The sequence below is a fragment of the Argopecten irradians genome, chromosome 1 (assembly GCF_041381155.1).
Source record: "Argopecten irradians isolate NY chromosome 1, Ai_NY, whole genome shotgun sequence".
NCBI lineage: Eukaryota > Metazoa > Mollusca > Bivalvia > Pectinida > Pectinidae > Argopecten > Argopecten irradians.
Genome location: NC_091134.1, coordinates 68,862,414 through 68,889,017, shown reverse-complemented (window position 1 = coordinate 68,889,017; position 26,604 = coordinate 68,862,414). Strand labels below are relative to the sequence as shown.

Below are 26,604 nucleotides of genomic sequence, written 5' to 3'. Positions count from 1 at the left end.
AAATCGCTACTAGTCATAGAGTTGTGAATGGAATGTACCCAAATTTGGCCACAAACATCCTTGGGGGAAGGGGAACAGAACTTGTATAAATTTTGGCTCTGGCCCCCCCCCCCCCGGGGGCAGGAGGGGCGGGGCCCAATAGGGGAAATAGAGGTAAATCCTTTAAATCGCTACTAGTCATAGAGTTGTGAATGGAATGTACCCAAATTTGGCCACAAACATCCTTGGGGGAAGGGGAACAGAACTTGTATAAATTTTGGCTCTGACCCCCCCCCCCCCCCCGGGGGCAGGAGGGGCGGGGCCCAATAGGGGAAATAGAGGTAAATCCTTTAAATCGCTACTAGTCATAGAGTTCTGAATGAAATGTAACCAAATTTGGCCACAAACATCCTTGGGGGAAGGGGAACAGAACTTGTATAAATTTTGGCTCTGACCCCCCGGGGGCAGGAGGGGCGGGGCCCAATAGGGGAAATAGAGGTAAATCCTTTAAATCGCTACTAGTCATAGAGTTCTGAATGGAATGTAACCAAATTTGGCCACAAACATCCTTGGGGGAAGGGGAACAGAACTTGTATAAATTTTGGCTCTGGCCCCCCCCCCCCCCCCCCCCCCCCCCCCCGGGGGCAGGAGGGGCGGGGCCCAATAGGGGAAATAGAGGTAAATCCTTTAAATCGCTACTAGTCATAGAGTTCTGAATGAAATGTAACCAAATTTGGCCACAAACATCCTTGGGGGAAGGGGAACAGAACTTGTATAAATTTTGGCTCTGACCACCCTGGGGCAGGAGGGCGGGGCCCAATAGGGGAAATAGAGGTAAATCCTTTAAATCGCTACTAGTCATAGAGTTCTGCAGGGATTGGAACCAAATTTGGCCACAAACATCCTTGGGGGAAGGGGAACAGAACTTGTATAAATTTTGGCTCTGGCCCCCCAGGGGCTGGAGGGGCGGAGCCTAATAGGGGAAATAGAGGTAAATCCTTTAAATCGCTACTAGTCACAGAGTTCCGCATGGAATGTAACCAAATTTGGCCAGAAATATCCTTGGGAGAATAAGAACTGAGTTTGTATAAATTTTGGCTCTGGTCCCGGGGGGCAGGAGGGGCGGGGCCCAATAGGGGAAATAGAGGTAAATTCTTTAAATCGCTACTAGTCATAGAGTTCTGTATGGATTGTAACCAAATTTGGCCACAAACATCCTTGGGGGAAGGGGAACAGAACTTGTATAAGTTTTGGCTCTGGCCCCCCAGGGGCTGGACGGGTGGGGCCCAATAGGGGAAATAGAGGTAAATCCTATAAATTGCTACTTGTCCTAGAGTTTTGCTTGGATTGTGACCAAATTTGGCCACAAACATCCTTGGAGGAAGGGGAACAGAACAGAAATATAAATTTTGGCTCTGACCCCCTGGGGGCAGGAGGGGTGGGGCCTAATAGGGGATTTAGAGGTTAATATTAAAATTCCTTCAGAAAAGAAACAATGAACCTGTATTCAGAACATTACTTGGCATTACAAACCAGGTGAGCGATACAGGCCCTCTGGGCCTCTTGTTTGTCATGTTTTCGTACATTCAAAATAATCTCAATTGAAAGTAATACTGTCTCTAAAATTCCTACTATTCATTATCGTAGACAAATTTATTGGACCTGAAGGATTAATATGTGAACTAGGATGAAGTTTTGCAATAGATTTGATACATGAGTTACGCATGACTGTGTATGGTGACCAGTTGCGTGTCTAAAGCACCTATTACTGTCATGACTCTGGTCAATTTGTTTGATTACAGGGTAAAGATAGGTGTTTGTTTGTTTGATTAATTAACGTCATATCAACAGTCAGGGTCATGTAAGCACGGCCTTCCATGTATGCGGACTGTTGCGTGTATGAAGTGCAGGTGTTGTGTGTTTCGGGAGTCAGCGGTATATTCGTGTAGGCTTCTTGTTTAGTTTAGTTTAAACATATTTTATTTGAACTAAGTCAAAAGGAATTAAGCACAAGTTATACAACTTAGAATTGCACTCTCCCGTACAAATGTACTTGATGTTACAAAATCAAACATACAATAGTAGCATTGATGATTGTATATCAAATTATATGTAAAAGAAAGAAAGAATAACGAAATGAACAAACATTAACAATTCTTGTATAGTGGAACTATTGCCCATTTTGTAGTGTTCTATCACTGAAACATGTCGCCGAAGACACCAAGCAACACACACAACCCGTTCACATTATACTTCCAACGGACGAACCAGTCGTCCCACTCCCATTGATAGGGCAGTGGGGGCCGAATGGTTAAGATGTCTCGATATATTTCCACAAGCCCTAGACCCTTGGTCGCGAGTTCGAATCCCATGTGGGGCAGTTGTCATGTACTGACCGCTGGTCGGTGGTTTTTTCCCGGGTAGTCCGGCTTTCCTCCACCAACAAACCTGGCACGTCCTTACATGACCCTGGCTGTTAATATAACATGGTCTCATCTTGTTCATGAGCTTCACATAGGTACACTAATTCTATCAGAGTTATAGAGAATACATGGTTAGTATGTTGCAGTCGAGTCATCTCGGCTTTCCGAGTCGAACACTAAAATAAATCTTGTAAGATATTAATCGCGTATTCAGTTTATCCTGCAACAATTAAATTACATAACATTAAAATCAAACAGTCATGAAAGTATGACTTATACACACAAGTCTCGACATTGAATTGTATTATTTACAATTCATTCAAATAACAATTCAAGGAAACATTTTACATATCGCAGGTTACACATGCAGGTCAGAGTTCAGGGTGATGTTGAAAGTAGTTCCATCAGGTTGGTATGGAGTAAATTCACGTGAATCGTATTGACGGATAAAGCACAAACTTATCCGGCAGTAGTTATCGGTCAGTATATGGGACAGTTGCATGATGAAATAATGGATGTAAATTGCTGCTTTTATATTGCTAGTGTACCGCGTCTTTAACCAGACCATCGTGTAAATATATGCTATCATATATATAGCACCCACAAGTTACTAATTTTTGCAAAGAAAGGAAACAACCTCGCCGATGAGAGACTTGCGCAATGTATGTCAATCATATTTTAATAAGTTTGAAGTTGATGTCCATACAAATGAAAGTACGACGATCATTGTTTTTGAAAGATGTCCTTTGATCAGAGGTGTAATTTATATGGAATCGATTCTGTTGATTTGAATGCCAAATAATATGGCATATAAATAAAGAGGAGATAGGACCGAAATTTTTAAGAAAGGTCATTCATACTGTTTTCCCTGCCTGGTGAACAAAGTTGTAAAATGCTAGCTTTAGATAAGGTTCCAGAACAACTAGACAACTATTTACACCCCTGCAACATGAAACAGAGTGAAACACAGCATTAATTGTGAGTCTTAATTAATATGATATAATCTCAGGTTCTATTCACAATTGAAAACAAATCTCTGGGAAACTAACAAATGAAGTGAAAGAAGGTTTGAAGAATACCGGCAAACAATGTAAGTGTGATTAACTGTAAGTTATTATTGCTAGTTTTTGCGAGTACGTATGGCCTTTATTGCGATCATTGCGTAATGTTGACCTTTACTGGCCCCTTATCAAACAGGGTCCGTGAGCCTTGAGCTCTGTTCTCACCCTTTTTTACTGGCCCTTGGTGGTTTTAAAGTGGACCAGTAGCTGACCATATACCTACTAACTAATCAAAACCAAGATCAAGCCGTCAATATATAATTATTATTGGTCACAAATGCCGGTATGTCAATCGCTGTCAATTCTCTGCTCTGTTGAAAGGATTAATCTATCTTATAAGTCATATAACATTTTTGATAATATAGATATACCAAACTGAGACTGTATAGAAAAGCATTCAGCAATTTGCCGTATCGGTCAATAATATCTAAGATATCCTAGAGAAATCTTAGCTCCCATTTTTGAATGTTCAATATTCGTGGAATAAAAGGTTTATTTTTTGTACATTTACTCTTCCTACTGTTTACTGTTTTCCCTTCCTACATTCAATTTCTTCAACTGGCTGAGATGTCACTATCATAAACGGCTTGATAACAAATAACAAGTGTATCACCCGACACGACTTCCAGACCCGAATCAATAGCTTGTATATCATCTCCCCTTGCTTCAGACGACTTTATTAATGTCAAAGACATTGAATCATACAAGAGGTAACTGTCCTTTGAGGTATACCATCCACTCCACAATAATGACCTTATTTTAACGATGCACATGTAATGCTAATATAGTAAATATACTATAGATGCAAGAGTGCTGCAGACAAACATCAGATTGCACGATAAAAAACAGTCTTCTTCAGTTTGGACAGAATTGTTTATGTACGGATTTAATTTCAACAAATTTTGTTACAAATAAGACGCAAATGGTTTGGCATCAGGAAAAGACGTTTATTTATAAATGTGTTTGTTATATAAGATTCGCTCTATCAATATTTATATTATCAAGCCAATTCGTTGAATTTTTATCCCACGCTTTCGTTAAAGATGCTCCACCGCTGACAATTGGTATTTTTCACTATCAAAAACAGGTGCAGACGATTTCATATTTTTCTTCAGTTATAAAAGTTACTTACTTTACACCATTACCACCATTGAAAAGTTTGAGCTTCTAATTTTACTTCAAGTTGAAAATATAAAAAATGATTAATTGCATCCCGAAAAAAATCTGTGGCACTATATCCTATATGGAATGAAGTACTGATTGTGCATGCACCAAAGACAAAATAAGTTATCTTATAATATTTTTTGTGTTAATTAGACATATGTATACAAGATAAAACACCAATTATTGTTCTTATGATGAATGCCATTTTTGCTCTGTCGGCGGTGGAGCATCTTTAATCAAAGGCTAAATAGGGTCCTATGAAACTGCCAATCGAACTAGTCCAGGACCCGAGTCATTTAATCATTTTACAAAATTTCGAGAAAATTCCGGTAATATTTGCGAGAGTTATTGAACAAAAACCGAAGAAAATGACGTTTATCGTTAATCATAGCCCTGCCATAACTCCGCCAAATATCGTCCAAAAAGTGCCGAGTGGATATCGCTCATTTTCAGGCTGTTAAAAAGATAGTTGTACAATTTCTTTTAAATGCTGTGGTGAATGGCTACGGAGTATCTTAAACATAAGAATCAATTTGTGTTTTTGACGCGGATCAGAGAGGTTCCCAAGCTAGTTTTTTTTTATAAAATATATCATTAGATGTAACTCTGCGCATACCCGTTATAATCTTGTTGGCTTCTACATTATCATATGTAGGGAATAGACCCTAGCAGAAGTTTACACTTTTCAGTACAGTTATTACATAAAACATCTGCATATTCTAAAATACATGTAGGTAATTTTTTTTATAAATGTATCAAAGAGTATTACGTGGAACTCTTTTTTAATGCCTTTCAAATATTTTCAAACGAGTCCATTTACAATCGTCAGAAAGTAAAACTCCTAAATGTCTATGTGTGTTACATGTAGCTGTACAGTGTTATTGTCGAAGTAAAACTCCTAAATGTCTATGTGTGTTACATGTAGTTGTACAGTGTTATTGTCAAAGTAAAACTCCTAAATGTCTATGTGTGTTACATGTAGTTGTACAGTGTTATTGTCAAAGTAAAACTCCTAAATGTCTATGTGTGTTACATGTAGCTGTACAGTGTTATTGTCAAAGTAAAACTCCTAAATGTCTATGTGTGTAACATGTAGCTGTACAGTGTTATTGTCAAAGTAAAACTCCTAAATGTCTATGTGTGTAACATGTAGCTGTACAGTGTTATTGTCAAAGTAAAACTCCTAAATGTCTATGTGTGTTACATGTAGCTGTACAGTGTTATTGTCAAAGTAAAACTCCTAAATGTCTATGTGTGTAACATGTAGCTGTACAGTGTTATTGTCAAAGTAAAACTCCTAAATGTCTATGTGTGTAACATGTAGCTGTACAGTGTTATTGTCAAAGTAAAACTCCTAAATGTCTATGTGTGTTACATGTAGTTGTACAGTGTTATTGTCAAAGTAAAACTCCTAAATGTCTATGTGTGTTACATGTAGCTGTACAGTGTTATTGTCAAAGTAAAACTCCTAAATGTCTATGTGTGTAACATGTAGCTGTACAGTGTTATTGTCAAAGTAAAACTCCTAAATGTCTATGTGTGTTACATGTAGCTGTACAGTGTTATTGTCAAAGTAAAACTCCTAAATGTCTATGTGTGTAACATGTAGCTGTACAGTGTTATTGTCAAAGTAAAACTCCTAAATGTCTATGTGTGTAACATGTAGCTGTACAGTGTTATTGTCAAAGTAAAACTCCTAAATGTCTATGTGTGTAACATGTAGCTGTACAGTGTTATTGTCAAAGTAAAACTCCTAAATGTCTATGTGTGTAACATGTAGCTGTACAGTGTTATTGTCAAAGTAAAACTCCTAAATGTCTATGTGTGTTACATGTAGCTGTACAGTGTTATTGTCAAAGTAAAACTCCTAAATGTCTATGTGTGTAACATGTAGCTGTACAGTGTTATTGTCAAAGTAAAACTCCTAAATGTCTATGTGTGTAACATGTAGCTGTACAGTGTTATTGTCAAAGTAAAACTCCTAAATGTCTATGTGTGTTACATGTAGTTGTACAGTGTTATTGTCAAAGTAAAACTCCTAAATGTCTATGTGTGTTACATGTAGCTGTACAGTGTAATTGTCAAAGTAAAACTCCTAAATGTCTATGTGTGTTACATGTAGCTGTACAGTGTTATTGTCAAAGTAAAACTCCTAAATGTCTATGTGTGTAACATGTAGCTGTACAGTGTTATTGTCAAAGTAAAACTCCTAAATGTCTATGTGTACATGTAGCTGTACAGTGTTATTGTCAAAGTAAAACTCCTAAATGTCTATGTGTGTAACATGTAGCTGTCAAAGTAAATATCGTGATTAATAACGTTTCGTTTCCGTGAAAATATTAATGATTCGGTTATTTGGGGGTTTAACTTTATATCCTATTTTTGTGAAAGCGTATTTGCAGCATATATTTGGTTATTACCAATGACTTCACTTAATTAAGTGTCAACTGCAAATAATTTGCAATAACTAGTAATAATATTTGTTATGTCATTTATATACAATAGCAATAAAAAGGGTTTAAGACAGATCCCTGTGGGACTCCAGTATCAGCAGTTTTTAAAGTAGAGAAAATGATTTGAATTAAAACAAGCAATTGCATTACTTGGCTACAAGAGATGGCTACCACATAATGATGCATGGTTTCCGGTTTGTACACAGTATCATTTGGGGTGCTTGTGGTGGTCTTCATATTTTACAGAACCTGAACAGTGGCAATTGGTATATTGTAGTTAAATTACTTCACAGTTAAATTACAGTTCCTGTATTCGTTTGGTGCTCTAGATGGCAACCTGTAGTCATACGGTGTCATAAGGACGGATAAACCTATATTTCCCCAATAAATGGTATCATGAGCTAACAGTCCTTGTCAATTTCGAATTCAAGTTGTTTAATGTTGGTTCTCAATGTGGTACTCTGACGATCAGATCGGTAGCCAAAATGAATTGAAGAGGGACGTTGAAAATGGACCATTTGGCATGGTTGTAACATCCAAAATGGCCAATCACTAGCTGGGCTATCTTAACATTGGCGACGACGTATGTTTTAGGAAATTTTGGCGATTGAAGCTTTTCTTCAGACTGGGCTCGCTAACAACGATAACTTTCCCCGGGTCAAAGATTTATGGAAAATGTTTTCATTATGTATGTAATTGCGATAACATTGATATGTTTCAATCATTAACCATCATACTCGCTTGTGTTTTATGTTTTGGGCGTCAGTGCCTATAACACAAAAAACTCCTACTCCTTCACAGAGCATACAAAGATGATTTTGAATGGATCGCAAATCATAATTAGGAATAGAAGTAAAACGAATGTATAAGAATGGGATATCTAAATCTTATTGAAACAATTAGTCTAAGAAGACATAGGTATTCTATAAGTGACAAGAACAATCTTACAAACATGCTGCATCGAAATTCCATTTCAGTTCTACGCACACGTGGAATTATTTTAGTCTTTGCTTCGTCGACTTTGATGTTCTTTTCCTTGTATAGATTACAGTATTGTGATTACTTACGGGGAACGATTTTTAATGTCAATTTGTCCGTGCACTTTAACGATATGTTTCACTTATGTTGGCAAATGGCTCCCGTCGTTGACCACCCTCATCAACAAGATAATTCCTAAACCAACCTAATGCTTTCCCTTTGAAACCTTAATATTCTAATCTAAATAATAGTCCATCATGTCACACTCTATCAAAGGTTTTACTTATATAAAAGAAAACTGACCTAACTTCTTTTCCTTTGTCTAAAGAGTCAGTAATACATTGTATGGTACATGTATATTGAGAGAAGTTGGAGCCAGATTGATGTTGAGTGATAACTTGACAATCACGCAGATAATTATAGAGATACTTACTTTTTCTATTATTTTACTGAAGCAAGAGTTGACAGAAATGGGTAGATAGTTGGAGATACCATTCACATCACCTTTCCCTTTTATATGGCATTGATGCTAGCAGCTTTCCATGGGAATAGAAGTTTCCATAGTTTTATTACAAAGAATGGTAAGAAATGAAAAATACAAGATGTTCACAATCTCATCAGGTCCCGCAGGGTTTTTTCCTTTAAGATTAGAACTGATCTTTGATATCATGTTGAGTAAATACGATATTGTCAATCTCAAAAGGACACTCGGGAGTAATGCGAGTGGGTTCATTAATAAAACTATTTAGATAATATTGTGTCAGCCTAGATGAGAGTGGGACTGAATGTTAAACATATTAACATTTATATCACCAGCTATGACTACATCAGTAATATTATCATCAAAAACAGTATCGAACATGTCATCTCATTTTCTCCAGTATTCTAGATTAGATTCGGGTCTATATATGCAACCTAGTAAAACTAATGGCTATCTACTGAAACTTTTATGTACGGATATTTGTTAAACAACCATATGTTTTTTATGTAATGTTTCGATGGATAGGACAGTACATACACTTTCATCCTCATCAGATGTCACCGAATGATATTGTTATGGTGGGACTACAGCACAGAACCTAGCATTGTGGCCCTGCAGGTAGGACGTTAAAATTGTACCTGCTGCCCCTATTGCATGATCGTAAAAGGCTACTAAAATTATTATATTTTCTTTCTTCCTAACTTACTTTCTTCGTCCTATCGTCTCCCTTGCCACCGCCTCAATTTGGGCCTTCGTTTAAGCGCTAGCCCCTGAGAGGAATGCTCTGGGGCGACTGGTTCGCCCGTTGTCAGTATAATGTACCCACACTTGCATCTCATACACGCAACATTCCGCATACATGGTAGGCCGTCCTTACATAACCCTGGCTGTTGATAGGACTTAAATTAATCAATCAATCAAGCTAACACCTATCATTGCCCTATAATAAAACACATGGACCAGAGTCATGACGGTACTCCACATGTAAACCTGTCAAATAGTATATTATGGCAATAAATAAACATATCACGCATGGTTTGAACCGGTTCCGGTCGTGACCAAGCTTAGGTTTTCTATAATCCCCCAGGCTTTGCCATTCAGTAAGTTTACTATACCGGTTTATATTAGCCGCTGTATAGATCCGCCTGCGGCTATATTTGTATCTGATTGCTTTTTAGTGGTCGTCGTACCGGATGTAAAACGGGTGTGTTATTAGGAATGATGAGCCGTAAGTTTCAAAGAAATAAAGAATTGAAGGAAGAACAATAATGAGTACCAAGAAGGCACGCTGACCATGGGTTATAATACAATGTGACTTCGAGATTTATTACTACTCCGTGACTTTACGCATGTGTGGAGGACGCACCACTGATGTACAAATAGAATGTTATGAGAGTGGAGATTAAATTAGCATACCTGATACATGTTTGTAAAACAGTTAGTCATTGCCGACATTCTGCTACTAGTTAGTAAAGAAGCTAATAGTTGTATCTCCGAGTTAGGTTAAGGTCTTCACAACAGAAGCACCACTAGTACTGTCTGTGAGTGTCACTCACACTAAACATTGTACACTCTATTGAGTCTAACCTACTTTACCTGCGCGTTACCTGCACAGGTTTATCCTTACTAAAATGTATGTAGAAGTTGGAATTACAATTACTTGACAAGGTGCTCAATTGTTTAAGAGTTATCTACAAATGATGCGATGCTGATAATATTTTTAAGCGCGATATTCATCGAAGGTTAACAGTAAGACAGTGTGTATGAACGTTTTTCTGGTGTCGGTTACAAGGCGTAATACATTCTACTAAGTAAACAGTGTGGAATTCGTGAGGAAGACTTGCGACGATGCGTTCCACCATTTTAGGATTAAAATGCCATATTATGTCTGTGTATACCGGTCACGTGATTGTGTGCGTCCTCGTCGGCGTCTGTCTGACGTCGGCGTTTGACCTGACAGTCCTGCACACAAACGATCTACACGCGCGATATGAAGAAACCAACAAGTTCAGCGGAAGTTGTTCGGGCGATGACTGTTACGGAGGGCTTGTCCGTCTGAAGACAAAGATCGAGGAGCTCCGATCATCGATACCAAATACCATATTGCTAGATGGCGGAGATATGTACCAAGGAACCGTCTGGTTCAACCATTTTGGTGGAGCCATTACAGGATTCTTTGGCAATTTTCTGGGCTATGATGCAATGGTGAGTAATATTTGACCTAATATTGTATTTAATTGAACTGTATATTCCTGTTTACAGTGAAAATGCTTTCTAATTTTTGTTTGAACATCGATTTTGTCTATGCTCTTAAATGTGGACAGCATTAGTACTGATGCTGATCAGCCATTTTACAACCTAGGAAAGAATTAATTGAAGTTATCATAAAGATGTTTCTTTCTCTATTTTTCTTATAATTTTTATGACCGCCATTGAGAGGTGCGTGCTAACCATGCATGCCCATCCGTCGCATCACTTCGTGCGGAGGCGAGGGTATGTTTGATCGTGTGCTGATTTTTAATCTCTTTCAATCAGTGTCGTTTACTAAGATGGTTTTTGTTCATTTAGTCTTGTGTGGAGATAGTGACGAACATTAGCTAACTCACATCACAATCACATGTCGGCGACGAACATTGCAATTAATATTACACCAGTATACTACAGAATTTCGTTCACATTCATATTAGCAGCAAGTTTCAATGAGAGGAAATGATAATTTCAAGGTGAAGTGATAATTCTTAAGTCAAGAATAACCTAAATATAGTAACGCATACATAGGTATTCAAATAATGTGTGATTATGCTAATATATGAATTCATTAGTAAGTATAAACACTACTGTGTACAGAGCTGTTGTTGTTACTTACACCGCCTCGGACATCACTAAATATAGACAATCATTATAACTACGAACATTTTAATATACGAATATTTGAGCATAAATTCTTAAAGAGAATAAGGAAGAATTATTGAAACTGAATCAGTGACATCTTTACAATTTAATCGTGCGTTTGAATTAGTCTTTAGTAATTCCATGAGCAATCTTTTACGCTAAAATTGGATGGGTGTACCCCTGGAGCTCTGAACTGGTTAACAGCTGGTTAAGTTATCTAGCATGTACAAACACACGTTTTTCTTTTTTCAACAAAATTATATTCCGAAAAAAAAAACCTTTTTTAAATCGATAAAAACTTTTAAGCTGGTCTGATATATCTGTAGAATGTGCTATTACCTCCCATTACGGGTTATAAAAACCTTTAATGTAAAATTTATCTCGATTAGATCACTGCCCCATGTCACTTCACTGATAGAAACGACAGTATAACGACAGCATGTTTAGTGATATATAAATAAACCACAGTTTCGATCTATTAACACTCGACTATTTGTACAGGTAGTGATGACGGACATTCACCATAAAATCTATGAATCACCAAGGGCTTTATTTATTTTATTTTGATTCACTATTTACTAAACTTGTTGCTAATGTAGTGTTAGCTGCTCAGTTTAAATAAGCACTGTTTTCTGTATGAATCTTTTAACATTGAGGATAACTATTTACAATATTCACTTCGTTCCTTTATACGAGCGAAACTGTATGGGGTAAATGTTGTCTCACTTGTCCGTCAGATAGCTGGATATCAAGTGATTATTGTTTACTGTAAAACTCTACCAAAGAATTACCAGTTTTATATAGTTTTAGTAATGGCTCTATCCATCAAGAGTTTTGGACATCCTTGTATTACTTCTATTCAATGAAATAACACCGCCCAATGTACATTATTTGATATAACACCCACTCTTACAAGACGCAGATTTACCGTGTGTGATGGTTGAAATAAGCAATACGATCATACATTTCTGTGTATTAAATGTGTCGTGTTCATTGTGTCAAGTAGCTAGAAAGGCCCTTTATGACGTCCCACCACAGGAAACTCTGGCGTATTTACCTGTATTATAACATGATGTTGCCACACTAGTTACTCTAATGTCTGTATTCGTGTGAATGATTGATGTGCCACGTACCACAATGTGCCACGTACCTGTGGAAGAATTTAACTTGATAAATATTATTTAACTTTATTTATCCATAATAATATCTCAATCTTGAATGCTTAGAAGATAAATTCAAATAGAAAGTGCCGAGGCTGAAATCGCCATGAGTTATCTGTGTATCATAATCTCGGTCGAAAGTTGATGTGTAAATGACTCACAAGAATTGCCAATTAAACAGTTAAATTTATAACTTCTGGTTTAAATGATGCATACGGATTTTCACAGCAGCGGTATCTGTAACAACTTTGTTTGATTTGTTATGTATATCCTCTATTCTCTCTTGTTTATTAAATAAGAATCGAAAAATTGGAAATCTCCTTTTTCTGAGGAACGTAATTTTTTAGTTAACATATAATTATCACAATATCTACATCGATGTATTTAAACATTTCAATATTTTCGTAAATCTATAATATAATTATAAAAAATCAATGCATGATTTTATAATGCTATCATTCAACTTATTATATACATGTTTTGGGATATTTATTGATATTCTCCCATTAATTATAACGTTCCTTAGAAATGGATTTATTATAATAATCTTGTAATTGAGTTCCCTTCCTAATTCGACATGCATCTGGGAGGCTATACAAATACATTTCAAGCTTTTACAGTCATGATTTTCATTTGATGAAAAGAATTATATAAATTCATTGTCTTGGCTTATTCTGCGAAACGGCTTTTAATTTTTAAAATGGGAATATAAAACAAGATCGATAATTTTGAAGAGTCACAAAAATTATTAACTTACCGTTAATACTACGTTTATCATCACCTTCTGAACGATTTGGTTAGAATAAATAAAATGTTTATTTTCATAAAGCGGGTCGTATTATGTTTCCCGCCGTCATCCTAAATACCGCGCGGTAGTTGACTATCACTGCGCCAGACGGCAAAACAGCGAATTGACTCTCCACTGTTTTCATATATTACGCAGGAAATCTTGCATATGTTTGGTGTCGTAACCTTACTTTAGGTCATCGGTATGCATTTTCTGATGTTATTAATGTTTTTTAAGACACCTTTATTTTTTGCTCCGGAAAGGTAATGGGCCTTTAATGCTTTCAATAATGTAATAACTTTATATTGGAGTTATCTCCATTTATGTGAGTTTATATGTCTACATGTACATAATACTTTCTTTGAAGTTATCTTTGTCAATTCACATCACCTTCATGAAACAATGTGGATCGTACTGGAAATCGCACTTGACATTCATAATAGTAATCGTTGCTGTTAAACATAAATGAAATAAAAGCGTTGGGGGAAAGAACTGCTAAACATGATAAACAATACTATATTTTAACGAACCTACTGATGATATGCTATATAAATTAGTTTATTTAAATATATTTTATTATTAAAGCAAAAGAAAAAATGATCGGGCTTTTAAATGCCCCTTCCTTACATACAATGACAAACAAAAGAGGCAACAGACCTAGACAATGTTAAGCAATTAAGTACAAAAATTACCTTTTTTTCATCAAAAGATGATATTCATGTTAACATAAAAAAAACTGTAGCAGATTTCGAAAGAGCCACTGTGTACATGTCAGATTAGAATACAGGGCGCTGCATACTTAAGGTGGAATATTTGCCTTTATTCAACAAATGTCACCGGTTAGAGCTGTCTAAAAATAGAAAGCAGCATAAAGTCCAAGGCCCTATACCTGAATTCAAAGTCGGGTACAAAGTATGTGTTAAGTAAAGTTAAAAATACAATAACATCCAATAAAACCGGCCTGTAGTCGGAAATCATTGTAAACACTGGGCTAAAAAACCTATATACCCGGTAGCTTTGTTCAATGCCGTATGTGAAAGTTCATGGAATCCTTTTGAAGAATAAGCGGCCTCTTGACCTTATCGGACACAGCCTTGATACAAATCTAACTTACAATAATGTACCTAACTCACGTTACGATCGGACGTTGGCACGTCTCATTTTCTAGTATATAAGGAAGCACACATAATTCGTGTTACACTGTGATGTTACCATATGATATTGAATTGCTTCAAACACGTCCCCAGATTTGGGTGAAGAAACATTGTCAACATGCCAAAGTGATCTGATATTATATGACTTGCTATCTTCAAGTGTGGGAAAAAGTGTCCACAAGTGATATTATTTAGAAGTACTATTCGTGGTAAGATGTTATAGACGTGCTCAGGGCGTCTGGTGTCCGTTTTATTGGTGATCGGATATGACGTAGAGTTAACGGCGGGATTTCGCCACTAAAGCAGGGAACGCTCACTCTTCTGGAACTTACATTCCCCTGGTAGTGTATATAGTGTGTGAATTAATGACATTTGAATGCATTTTGCCCCGACCCAATAGATTTTATCAACTAATATATATTTGCTTATAAATAAGCACCCGTTTGTTTTATGCGCTAGAATATTGATATTTCATATTATTCCTAATATTCTATATTATTCCATTATAATTAATTTGTATTCATACTAAATCTGATATTCTCTTTTCTTACCTAAATGACAATAAATCCAAAAAGGCGCAAAAACAAATGACGTTTTCGTGACACCGATACGGAGACACTAACGTTGCATATCTATTTGGAAAAAATACCCCTTCAAAATCCTAAATCAAGGTCAAATAAAAACAAATATCCGAAATATTGAGAATAAATTATTGCCAACGTTTGGCTTGATATATTGCTTGTAATTTGTACGATTTCACCGATATTGATTGTTTTTAAAACTTTTAATTATTAAAGTATTGTAGTTTCGTCACATATGTTTTATTATGAAACTTCTTTGTAAGAATTTACTGTCATAGACAGACGACCTGTTTAGACGAATGCCTGTTGTGTGATACAATTACGGCTTTGCTCAAAATGTTTGGGAGCAAATTCCCCGTGTATTTCACAAGTGTACATGAAAATGGAGCACACGTCTGTGACCTTAATCTTCCTTTAGCTACTAACATTACCGTTTAGGATTTATTACGTGTAAGAACAAACAAAATAGTTTAAAAGCTTTGACCTTACTATTCTTATAATAAACATATTGTACATTTTTCATTTAAATACAGTATACAAATGGTAATTATAGTTTAAAACTATCGCACATTTTATCACCTGAACGTCGTAAACAAATAAAAAATAGTATTACCGATATCACAGAATGTAATACAAATTCAGGATTCATCAAACATTGATAGAATCTGACCAGATCAGATAAACATGAGGAAACAGAACCATACATTCCGCGAGAATAAGCTCTCTCGACATACATGTGTGTGGTAAACATAGTTTTCTTTGATGATGACTGTTAACTCAGTAATGGTCCCTCATTTCCTTTAGATAACTGAATACTAATGTTTATTTAGATATTTATTTCAAAGTACTGTGTAGATTTCCGAAGAGATAATGTTATAAATGGGAAAGTTTGCAAATGTGCTAATGTAGAATAAATTGGCTGCATTGTGTCATTTGCACCTGTATAAAAATGTTCAAACGAGAGAGAGAAAATCAATTCGCAGTAACGTACCAAAACAAACGTCCGATTTAAGATTTAAAAACTTTGAAAATTAACAACAGTTGCTATTAGGCCGGGATCTAGTATAATGAAATGAATCTTTTCTATTTTTGTTGTCTGAAGTGGGATGTAGCTTTTGTTGGTTCCATGGCTCGTGAGGTTCATGTCGATGTTGTGTTGTAATTGAAGAAGGACTCCCATGTTGTGTCGACTTTTCATTTCAATCTGTGTTGCATATTTACATTTCAACTACAATATACGTATAAGCATAGTTACAGTGTAATACTGTGGTTGGTCCCAAAATGGGACCAGACACAGGGGTGTCCGCTATCCGTCCCTACTGCTCTGTATGTTCTGGTAAGATATTGCTTACGTGTACAAATGACAGGTAACTCATGTTAGTACAACATAACATTATGACATTGACAGCTACATGTAGGAAGCGACATTAGACTGACCGGTCTGACTGTTACATATACATTAGGCCTTGGGACATACATGTATAGCAATATCTCTTCCTGTTTAATTACCGGTCTAGTTTTAGACAATGACAATATTATTATGGATCTCTAAAATAAAACTGATTATGTTATACTAGGGGGGTCTACGTGCACCCCCCCCCCCCCCCCACAACTTAACGAACCAATGTTTTTCTGAAGCCTTATGACCCACTGATAACGAAATCGAGAGGTAACATTGTATAAACTGGGATGAACTTCCGGTTATGACGTCATCAAGATGGCCGCCATCTCGAATTTCACTAAAGATTGAAAAATAGTCATAACATTGACATTTTTCAACCGAAGAAGACAAATGAGGCATCAAAATGACCACGATAGAACAACAAATACATATCAGGACCATAAAATCCAATATATGTAGTTATTTCTACGCAGGAAATGAAAAAATCGGATTTTAAGCTCAAAAATGGTAATTTTTTAGCAATTTTTTCATATTTGGCTTGACGCAGCAAAAATGTTTGCCAACAGCAAACTATTATTTCTAATCAGTTATTTGACCTCTTATCAATCAGTAAAAACGACACCAACAAAAAACAATGTTAACATTGTATAAGCTCCGGTTATGACGTCATCAAGATGGCCGCCATCTCGAATTTCACTAACAATTGAAAAATAGTCATAGCATTAACATTTTTCAACCGAAGTAGACAAATGAGGTATCAAAATGATCATAATATAACAAAAAATTCATATCGGGACCATATAATCCAATATATGTAGTGATTTCTACGCAGGAAATGAAAAAATCGGATTTTAAGCTCAAAAATGATAATTTTTAGCAAATTTTTCATATTTGGCTTTACGCAGCTATAATTGTTTCCCAACAAGAAACTATTATTCGTAATCAGTTATTTGACCTCTTATCAATTAGTAAAAACAACAACAACAAAAATATATAGAAATGCAAAAGAGAATTATTGTTATACCATCATTTGGTATACAAAACATCACCGGGTGCGTATACAGGGTATATAATTGCTGTTTTTTCCAAACCGCTGACACTACAGTTTCCGGATGTCTTAGAACTTCCTGAAGATAACATTGGCAATTGACGATCCATATCTTAACACATTTGAATTATAAGTTGGCTTAATATCTAAGTGGGACTTGACAATTTCCTAACAAAATTCATTTTCATGTTCGAAAGTTTGTAGACTAGTAGCGTCTCAAAATGAATTTTTACTGCACAACGCCAACTAATAGGGTATCAAATTAAAACTGAAGAAAGCATTTGTTTCCGTTAAAGAGACAATTCACTCAGGCTAATTCTTTTACATAACCAAGAAGCTAAATATAGCATAAATGTATTGTTCTACATTTCTTATGAAACATAAAACGTAAAACATTGACAAATTCCTCGACATTGTTAAGTATTTTAATTAACATCGTTGAAATATCAAATCGTTGATCTATACGATTAACCAGATACAATATGGACGCTGTACCCATACCCGAGCCAAAGTAACGCACGTTAAACAAATGAACTACATAACCACTGAGAAGGTGATAAAATGATTTTAGGCAAGACAATTCACCTAATAAGGTAAACACACTATTGTCAGAGCGATTTGAGCAGTTTTAGGCAAAAGTTGCATTACTCTACGAGCAAGGGACAAGGTTCGGCATACAAGAAGTTTGACCACAGTGTGTAATGGCGGACAGCGGGCGAGTTTGAACATTTCACACATATGTCACCACTATGGGCTTTTCATGCATATCACAGTAAAACCGACTGATCTAATTTCCATTAGAACTTGGTTTTTTTATATATGTACAAATTCTAATGTTCTCTTAGAATGAATTGTCCCTTTAATACCACGACACTTTCCGAAATTTGTTTCTTTTAGAAATAGCGCATCCACTGTTAACTTTATTTTTCTGTGTGTAACGTAAGGAAATGTCAGATGGTTACTGCAGTATCACATATTTCTTTCAATAGTTCTTAATGATAAGCATTATCGTTGTGCGTGCTTTCTCGCCAGAGTGTCGATGAGCTGATGAGCTGATGTGACATTACATTACCGGTTTACCATCGTGGTTCTAACTTGTCAACCGTCCATGGCCAGAGGTAACATCAAGAACATCGGGTTCGCGGATGTGGGAGCTCATCCTGTTTTCAACCTAGTGATTCACATATCGTATATGATGTTCCAGACCTCTCCGGTAGGATGGAAAAGACACCAGAGCCACATTCTGCGAAGGGTTGAGTTGCATCTCCTTAATTCGTATGAAGCACAATTCCTCATTCTTGTGAACCCTCAGTGACCATAGATGACACAGGTGAATTATTTGAGGTCATAAATGAGGTCTACAGTGAAGTTCCTCTCTTTACAGTCTGGAGAGCACTGTAGAAAACTTTTTCTGGAGAGTCTTCAATGGTGTATCCACGCATACACCAGATGCGACACAATCAGTACCTTCAAGGGACATGGAAAAGTCTGACCAATGAAAAAACATTTAACATTTATGACCTCATTAAAGACCTCTAGGATATCACCTGTGCCATCTATAGTCGCACGAGTGTCGACAAGGTTAATGAATGGTGCTTGAATCATTCCACCATTCGAAGAATCTGGATCTGGTGTAATTTCCCGAGAAGTCTGAAACAGCATATACGATGTGTTAGAATCTGAAGGAGATCCCACATCCCTGAACCTGTTGTTCCTGATATAAACTCTGGCCATGGATGGGCCATGAAAGATGACAGGCTAGAACACCACTTTTAATGTAGTGTCACATCATCTCATCGACATCGAAGACGACGCCCTGGCTTTCGACGAATTGGATACTGATATCTCGATTACTCTGATTTGGACTGCATGTACCAGCTACCAGACATGCCGAGTCATGTCAGAGGATAGTGCAGTGAGGTGGGAAAGCACGCACAATGATAATGGTTATAATTGAGAACCAGTGAAAGAAATATGTGACATTGTGGTAGCTATCTGACATTTTGCTAATAATATGCATAGGAAATAAACGAAACTGTGACTTGTCCTACCCGAGGCTAGATATTCTGTCAACTTTACATTCATGTTTCCTACTTATAAATCGCCAATAGTCAAACTTATTTAAGGAACTTGTAATACACCAGGAAACTGTAGTGTCAGCGGTTTGGAGTTAGAAAAATAGCATATACCCAGTATACCCACCCGGTGATGTTTTGTAAACTTAATGATGGTATAACAATAATTCTTTTTTGTATCTCTATATATTTTATTGTTTTACTGAGTGATTAGAGGTCAAATAACTGTTTACGAATAATAGTTTGCTGTTGGTAAACATTTTTGCTGCGTCAAGCCAAATATGAAAAATTTGCTAAAAATTATCATTTTTGAGCTTAAAATCCGAATTTTTCATTTCCTACCTAGAAATCACTACATATATTGAATTATGTGGTCCCGATATGAATTTGATGTTCTATTATGATCATTTTGATACCTCATTTGTCTACTTCGGTTGAAAAATGTTAATGTTATGACTATTTTTCAATTGTTAGTGAAATTCGAGATGGCGGCCATCTTGATGACGTCATAACCGGAGCTTATACAATGTTAACATTGTTTTTTTGTTGGTGTCGTTTTTACTGATTGATAAGAGGTCAAATAACTGATTAGAAATAATAGTTTGCTGTTGGCAAACATTTTTGCTGCGTCAAGCCAAATATGAAAAATTTGCTAAAAAATTACCATTTTTGAGCTTAAAATCCGATTTTTTCATTTCCTGCGTAGAAATAACTACATATATTGGATTATATGGTCCTGATATGTATTTGTTGTTCTATTGTGGTCATTTTGATGCCTCATTTGTCTTCTTCGGTTGAAAAATGTCAATGTTATGACTATTTTTCAATCTTTAGTGAAATTCGAGATGGCGGCCATCTTGATGACGTAATAATCGGAAGTTCATCCCAGTGTATACAATGTTACCTTTCGATTTCGTTATCAGTGGGTCATAAGGGTTCAGAAAAACATTGGTTCGTTAAGTTGTGGGGGGGGGGGGTGCACGTAGACACCCCCCCCTAGATCCAAGCCTATATGTAACATATAATTATTTATCGCTGTTATTTACTTACACGGGTCATAATTATTATTTCGTCATTGATTACTGATATTCTTACCTGTATTTTATCACATGTTTTTAATGATTGCCAGGCCTTGGGAAACCATGAGTTTGACCGAGGTATCTCTGGCCTCCTTCCATTCCTCGACAACGTCACATTTCCCGTGCTCAGCAGTAACCTTGACGACACCTTGGAACCATCTATCAGGGGGAAGTACGCCAGCTCTACTGTATTGTCTGTTGGCGGGAAACAGATCGGGGTCATCGGGTACACAACCAAGGATACTGAGATAATCTCTAATCCAGGTAACTACTGGTAACCAGGGCTACAATACCATATAGGATTATAAGTGCATATAACTAAGGCTACTGAGATAATTTCAAATTTAGATAACTCGGTCAATTATATATATTTTCAACTAATCAAAAACAATGCAAAAACATTATATGAAAAGCGTTATCTACATGAGTATATATCGATCGTTTTTCCTTTTTATTATTCAATACTTTATTTTGCCTTCATCTTGTGATTCAGTCCACCAAAATTTGTTTTCTAGGGTCTGCGTCTTTCAATGATGAAATAGATTCAGTGAAATTAGAGGTCACGCAGCTTCAAGGTCAAGGTATTAACATAATCATCGCGGTTGGGCACGCTGGCTATCTAGTAGATAAACAGATGGCGGCCGAAGTGGAAGGCTTGGACATCATTGTAGGAGGACACAGCAACACATTCCTCTATACAGGTAAACACACACATAGTATAGAGGTTAATACAAACAGAGAACAACACACCTTTCTCTAAAAAGGTAAGTAAAAACCTAATGAAAGAATGACATGTATAATTAACGTTAATGTATACTAGTATTACTTCTTCAAAAGGTCACGAACCATACACATGCTGAAAAATGGCGAAACTGTTACTACCTAACTACTTTCCACGCAGGTACGTAAACAACACCTGTCTTTATACAGGTATTTCTATCTATAACAATTGTAGGCGATGCCCCGTCCAATGAGAACCCTGTTGCAGCCTATCCTACTGTCATTACACAGGCCAACGGAGACAGCGTGCTGGTCGTTCAGGATTATGCTTATGGGAAATATCTTGGTGTTCTTAACATGACCTTCAACGATCAGGGAAAGATAACTCAGTATGGAGGAAATCCCGTGTTACTGGATTCTAGTGTCCCTAAAGGTGATTATAAAATCATTATCCCAAATTTCAAATTCAAAATTATCTTCCTTTTGTACTGTAAAATAATCCCTCCTCTTTTTAAATTATCACATACGTCGTTCAAGGAATGTATGCATACTACACGTTAAAAAGTTAAAACTTGAAAACGTTGAAATGGATTTCATGTGAAATGTATTCATCTATTTAGATATTGTTTTTTTTTTTTTTTTTTTAATTTTCATCAACAGAAATTATTAAAAGAAGGTTTAATGGTAACTCTATGACTTCCGTTTTCAATCTTTTGTTACTGACTTGGATGTTGCGATTTGATCGCACCGAACGACGTGATATGAATATGAAGTATTTTTATGAATTTAAAAACATAATTCAGATGACCTTCGGTCGGCTGACAGCATCCTCTGCAGAACTAAGACGTCCTAACTCGACATGAAAATAAAATTTATCACACAGAAATTTGAGCAATCGTAAAGAAATATATAAGCGTACTCATCACATTGGTATGAGTTTTAATTGTATATATGAGTCTAAGTTGAAAAGCTATTAGCAATGAGAAAGTGTAAGAATTCAGGTGTTGTATTCAGTTGTATTCATACACATAATGATGAAATTCTTTCTATTTCAAATTCAGAGAAGGGTTTTGTAAGCGTTGTCAGGTTAATAACCATATCACAAAATATAAACGCTTGACGTAATCACTGATACCAGTGACAAAACCTTAAGAGAATAACGGAGTTCCAAAGATTTGCATTATGTGATGTTCATAATTAAAAGAGGCTAGTCAAGAAGCTGCAAAGCATGGCCAATTCTTTTTATTGCAAACTGTTTCAGTAGTTCGCCTTTTCCATAGTCTGATAGCAAAGTATACTTTTGATTTTATTTCGCTCTTATCAAATATTCTCGTATGCAGTAATGATATTGTGGAAAGAACTCTATTTAAATTAGCTTCTTTCTTAGTCATCATTGTGGACATAATCCTTCACACTCATAATACTTTTTCCCCAAAGGGCCTCGTTGATTGGACTGTTATTTTTTTATTTATAAAAGGCCATCCCAGTAAAAGTAGAAGAGAGCTTTTAGACGAGTTCATTTATTTTTAATTGAAAACGAATACTTTCATAATATGATTATTATTAGTTAATACAAAAGGTCATACTTCAAATGCATCTATTACCAACATAATCAGGAAACCATAATCCAGAACCGACATCAAAAGATCGAGAATGAACAAACACAGGTTGATACCAGACTACTGATGAAGTACCAGGGTAATCAACATGGACTGAACACGATTAGCTAATCACAATCTTCAGTAGATTATTTTGCAAAACATTTAATCTTTATAACCATCTTTGTATCGGGTATCGTGTTTATATCGGTGGACTCGAAGTAGATTTAGTCAAATATTATTTATATTTATATTTATGTGAGAGTTCACCACATGAGATTAGACCCAGTCATCGAACCCATTAGTCACGCGCTCACACAATGAGTTTTATTGTCGGTAGTTCTCTAGAATACTCTGGTGACCCTGGTTTGTGTCTTTTGCGCTGTTTCCCCTATGAATCAATTTGTTCTTCGGAGCTCCTCACGGTTACACCTTCTAGTTTCCTATAGAAAGATATGTGAGCTCTCCTATGAAATTACAGCACTGATAGTCAAAATGAAAATTTATTTCAACTGCTTTAAAATGAATATTTTCTTTTATAAAATATCCATAATTAAGTGTCCACGATTGGTTTGGTTCCATAGGTGTAAACATCCTATGAACAGAGTGATGCCTGATCGATGCTTCCTCCTAACTAGTTTTTGTATATTAAGCATTGTTTGGTTTAATTCTACGTTTGTAAGATGTGATACTAGATTATGTGTTCCTTCTGATCAGATCCAGCTGCTGAAACGATGTTAAACATCTTTAGACCACAACTGGACGCCTTCCAGAACAAGGTGGCAGGGCACACGTTAGTTAGGATGGAGGGAGAACGCTTCACTTGTAGAATGATGGAGTGTAACATGGGCAATATGATAGCGGACGGCATGGTTTACCAGAACCTCAAACATGCCGACTCCCTGGCAGCATCCAAAATATTCATCGCTCTCCTCAACTCGGGGTCCATTAGGTCCTCATTCAACCCAGGTAGGTAACGCGCGGTTCGTGTTTGGAAAGCGCCATTAAATTTATCTTCAGATAAACTATACAGCTATGCGGAGTAAATAAGTAGGTCAACACTATTTTATACTAAAACATACGTAGTATCAAAGTAAATTCACTTGCTTTATCTTTATAAGTGTCAATGATGTGTACCGCATCTAGATTCTAAGATCAGGAAAGGATTTATATCGAATATCAACTGTTTTTCTTATGTTTGACAAAAATACAGATCATTCACAAAACATGTTTAGATCATTTCGATGGTCAATCTTAAAACACGCTTCATATATAGATCGTTACGTGAAGTCCAAGGCCACTTTTGACCTTTTGCTTTGTGAATATTACACCCTATATATTTCTCTGTAGGGAATATCACGTTCGGCAATATCATTGAGGTACAACCGTTCAGGAACACTCTAGATACCATTCGCCTACAAGGGCGCCACCTACGGGCAGCGTTGGAGAATAGCGTCAGCAGATGGAATACAGTAGATCCGTCTGGCCGTTTCCTTCAAATCTCAGGTTAGTAGTGGACAAAGTCATACTCCATCTGGTAACATACATGTATCAGATCCAAAGCAATTTGTGTGTGTTATTAATGTCGGCTCTTTTTATAAGATACTATAAACAAATATTAAAGAAAACATTAAACGTAGAATTTAATGATCTCATAATTAATGCAATGATCACCTTTGTCTCTCTCTCTTACGTGAGTATCGCCTCTCTCTCACACTCTCCCTTCGAACTTCTTTACGGTTGTTTTCTTCAAAAAACATACCGATCGGGCATTTTCTTTGTAGTCTTACATACTTTCTCTTCTCACCCTAATATTTTTTCACGGCATTGATTTTCTTCATGTAGTATACAATGTATTATCTATACATTACACAACATGGGAGATAATCGTAGCTTAACTGGTACCTAACGTTCTGTCTTGTTTGTTTTGTTAACACGCATGCTATAGTATCAGAATATATAAAACAACTATTACAAACGCATATGTTTATGAATTATGAATGGGGTTGAAATGATATTTTAAAAAAAACATACGTTAATGTTTAGGTCTGCGTGTAACCTATGACCTCACTAAGGCGGTTGGCCAGAGGGTTGCTGACGTACAAGCCCTGTGTTCCGATTGTACAATACCGGAATTCCAGCCTCTGGACGACGATAAAATGTACGGAATGATTGTGTCCAACTTTCTCGTTAACGGTGGCGACGGTTACAGCGCCATCAGGGATAACGCAGAACAGGAACACATTGTTGGTAAGGCAAATACAACTTCATACGACCCATTTTTTCACATTGATGACCTCGATATCATATTTCCGGTAATATGATTACAATTAGTATTGGTTTATTGAGCTCATATATATATATTACAAAATTACTTTCAATTATAGATTTTTCGAAACGCTCGTCATTATTAGCGCATATATGTGATTTTTTTTCCTAATCAGATTAAAGTATTACTTTCCATTTAAATTTTATCATTGACCTTGTACCTGGCAGGTGATCTTGACTCGGACGTGTTGACGGAGTACATCCAGGAGATGTCGCCTCTGTATCATGGTCTGGATGGACGAATCAAGTTTGTGAATAGAACCGACAGTGTGGATTGTGTCGCAGCAGGATCCGCCGCTCATTCTTCTATAGCTTTCACCTTCATTCCAGTGTTCATTTTACAATGCATGGTTGCAGTTGGATTAAGCTAAATAAAGATTCCATTATAGCAAAAGTATATTCCATAGAATGCACGTGTTCGATTGCATACGTTGATGTTCCTTGGATTACACGCCTTGTTAGAAGCTATCTTGACTTAAAACAAAACTGAACCAAACAGAGAGGACACAAGTTTAAGAGACTACATTTATCACATGTAAATCTACCTTGTATGCTTCAAGTCGGTTACTGTAAACCAACTTTCCTTCACGGCTACTAAATTTTGCGATTTCCGTTTCAAAACATTTAGTTTCTCGGAATTAGTATTGAATGGATTCATCATTGAATTCAATTGTGCAAAAATTATGGAAGATATCAATTCGCAGAGATAAACTTTCGCGGATTTACCTTCATCGCGAAATTCGCGAAAATAAATCGCACGCGAAAGAGAGTTGGTTGACAGTACTTGATTGGTTTGGCAGGCGGACAATTGTTATTATACTTTTGGTCTAATCAACCAGGAACTCAAGGAAATGCGACGATATCATTGGATAATGATTGATGTGCAACGGTGTGACTGGCTCGTGATTTTGTACTCTGATTGGATGAACGTTTGTCTTTACATTGCGAAAGATAGTATCAATATTATGATAGAGTTTTTTGTTCATTTGGATGATTCCATTTGTTTTCAATGAAATCCATTTCATTTATAAACAATTCTAATAACATGTCTTTGTTTATATGGATTGTATTTATCTAGTGTGTGATATTTGTTTTTATTATACCTCAAGTGAGAATCCTGCATTCTGATTGGTCGAGAGATATTTGGTATTTTACACTATCACACGGCAGGTAACATTAGAACAATAGGAAACAATAGACACGTTCGTAGCAACCCCCTAGCAAGGGGTGATAGTGTATTT

General features: G+C 36.3%; 1 protein-coding gene across 1 annotated transcript; it reads left to right on the top strand.

Annotated features, from left to right (window-relative positions):
- Window positions 1-9,741: 9,741 nt before the first annotated feature.
- Window positions 9,742-26,548, top strand: LOC138306637 (snake venom 5'-nucleotidase-like). Its single transcript, XM_069247080.1, has 8 exons — window positions 9,742-10,744; window positions 20,768-20,981; window positions 21,233-21,418; window positions 21,673-21,870; window positions 23,753-24,004; window positions 24,386-24,541; window positions 25,082-25,285; window positions 25,532-26,548. The coding sequence occupies exons 1-8, from the start codon at window positions 10,388-10,390 to the stop codon at window positions 25,732-25,734; spliced, it is 1,770 nt and encodes a 589-aa protein (XP_069103181.1). The 5' UTR covers window positions 9,742-10,387; the 3' UTR covers window positions 25,735-26,548.
- Window positions 26,549-26,604: the final 56 nt, after the last annotated feature.

What these genes read in the sequence shown, in the direction of transcription:
- LOC138306637 (XM_069247080.1), top strand. Translation starts at nt 10,388, where the DNA reads ATGCGTTCCACCATTTTAGGATTAAAATGCCATATTATGTCTGTGTAT. An exon ending in TTCTGGGCTATGATGCAATG is followed by an intron (nt 10,745 to 20,767) that starts GTGAGTAATATT and finishes AATGATTGCCAG; the next exon opens with GCCTTGGGAAACCATGAGTT. An exon ending in AGAACAGGAACACATTGTTG is followed by an intron (nt 25,286 to 25,531) that starts GTAAGGCAAATA and finishes TGTACCTGGCAG; the next exon opens with GTGATCTTGACTCGGACGTG.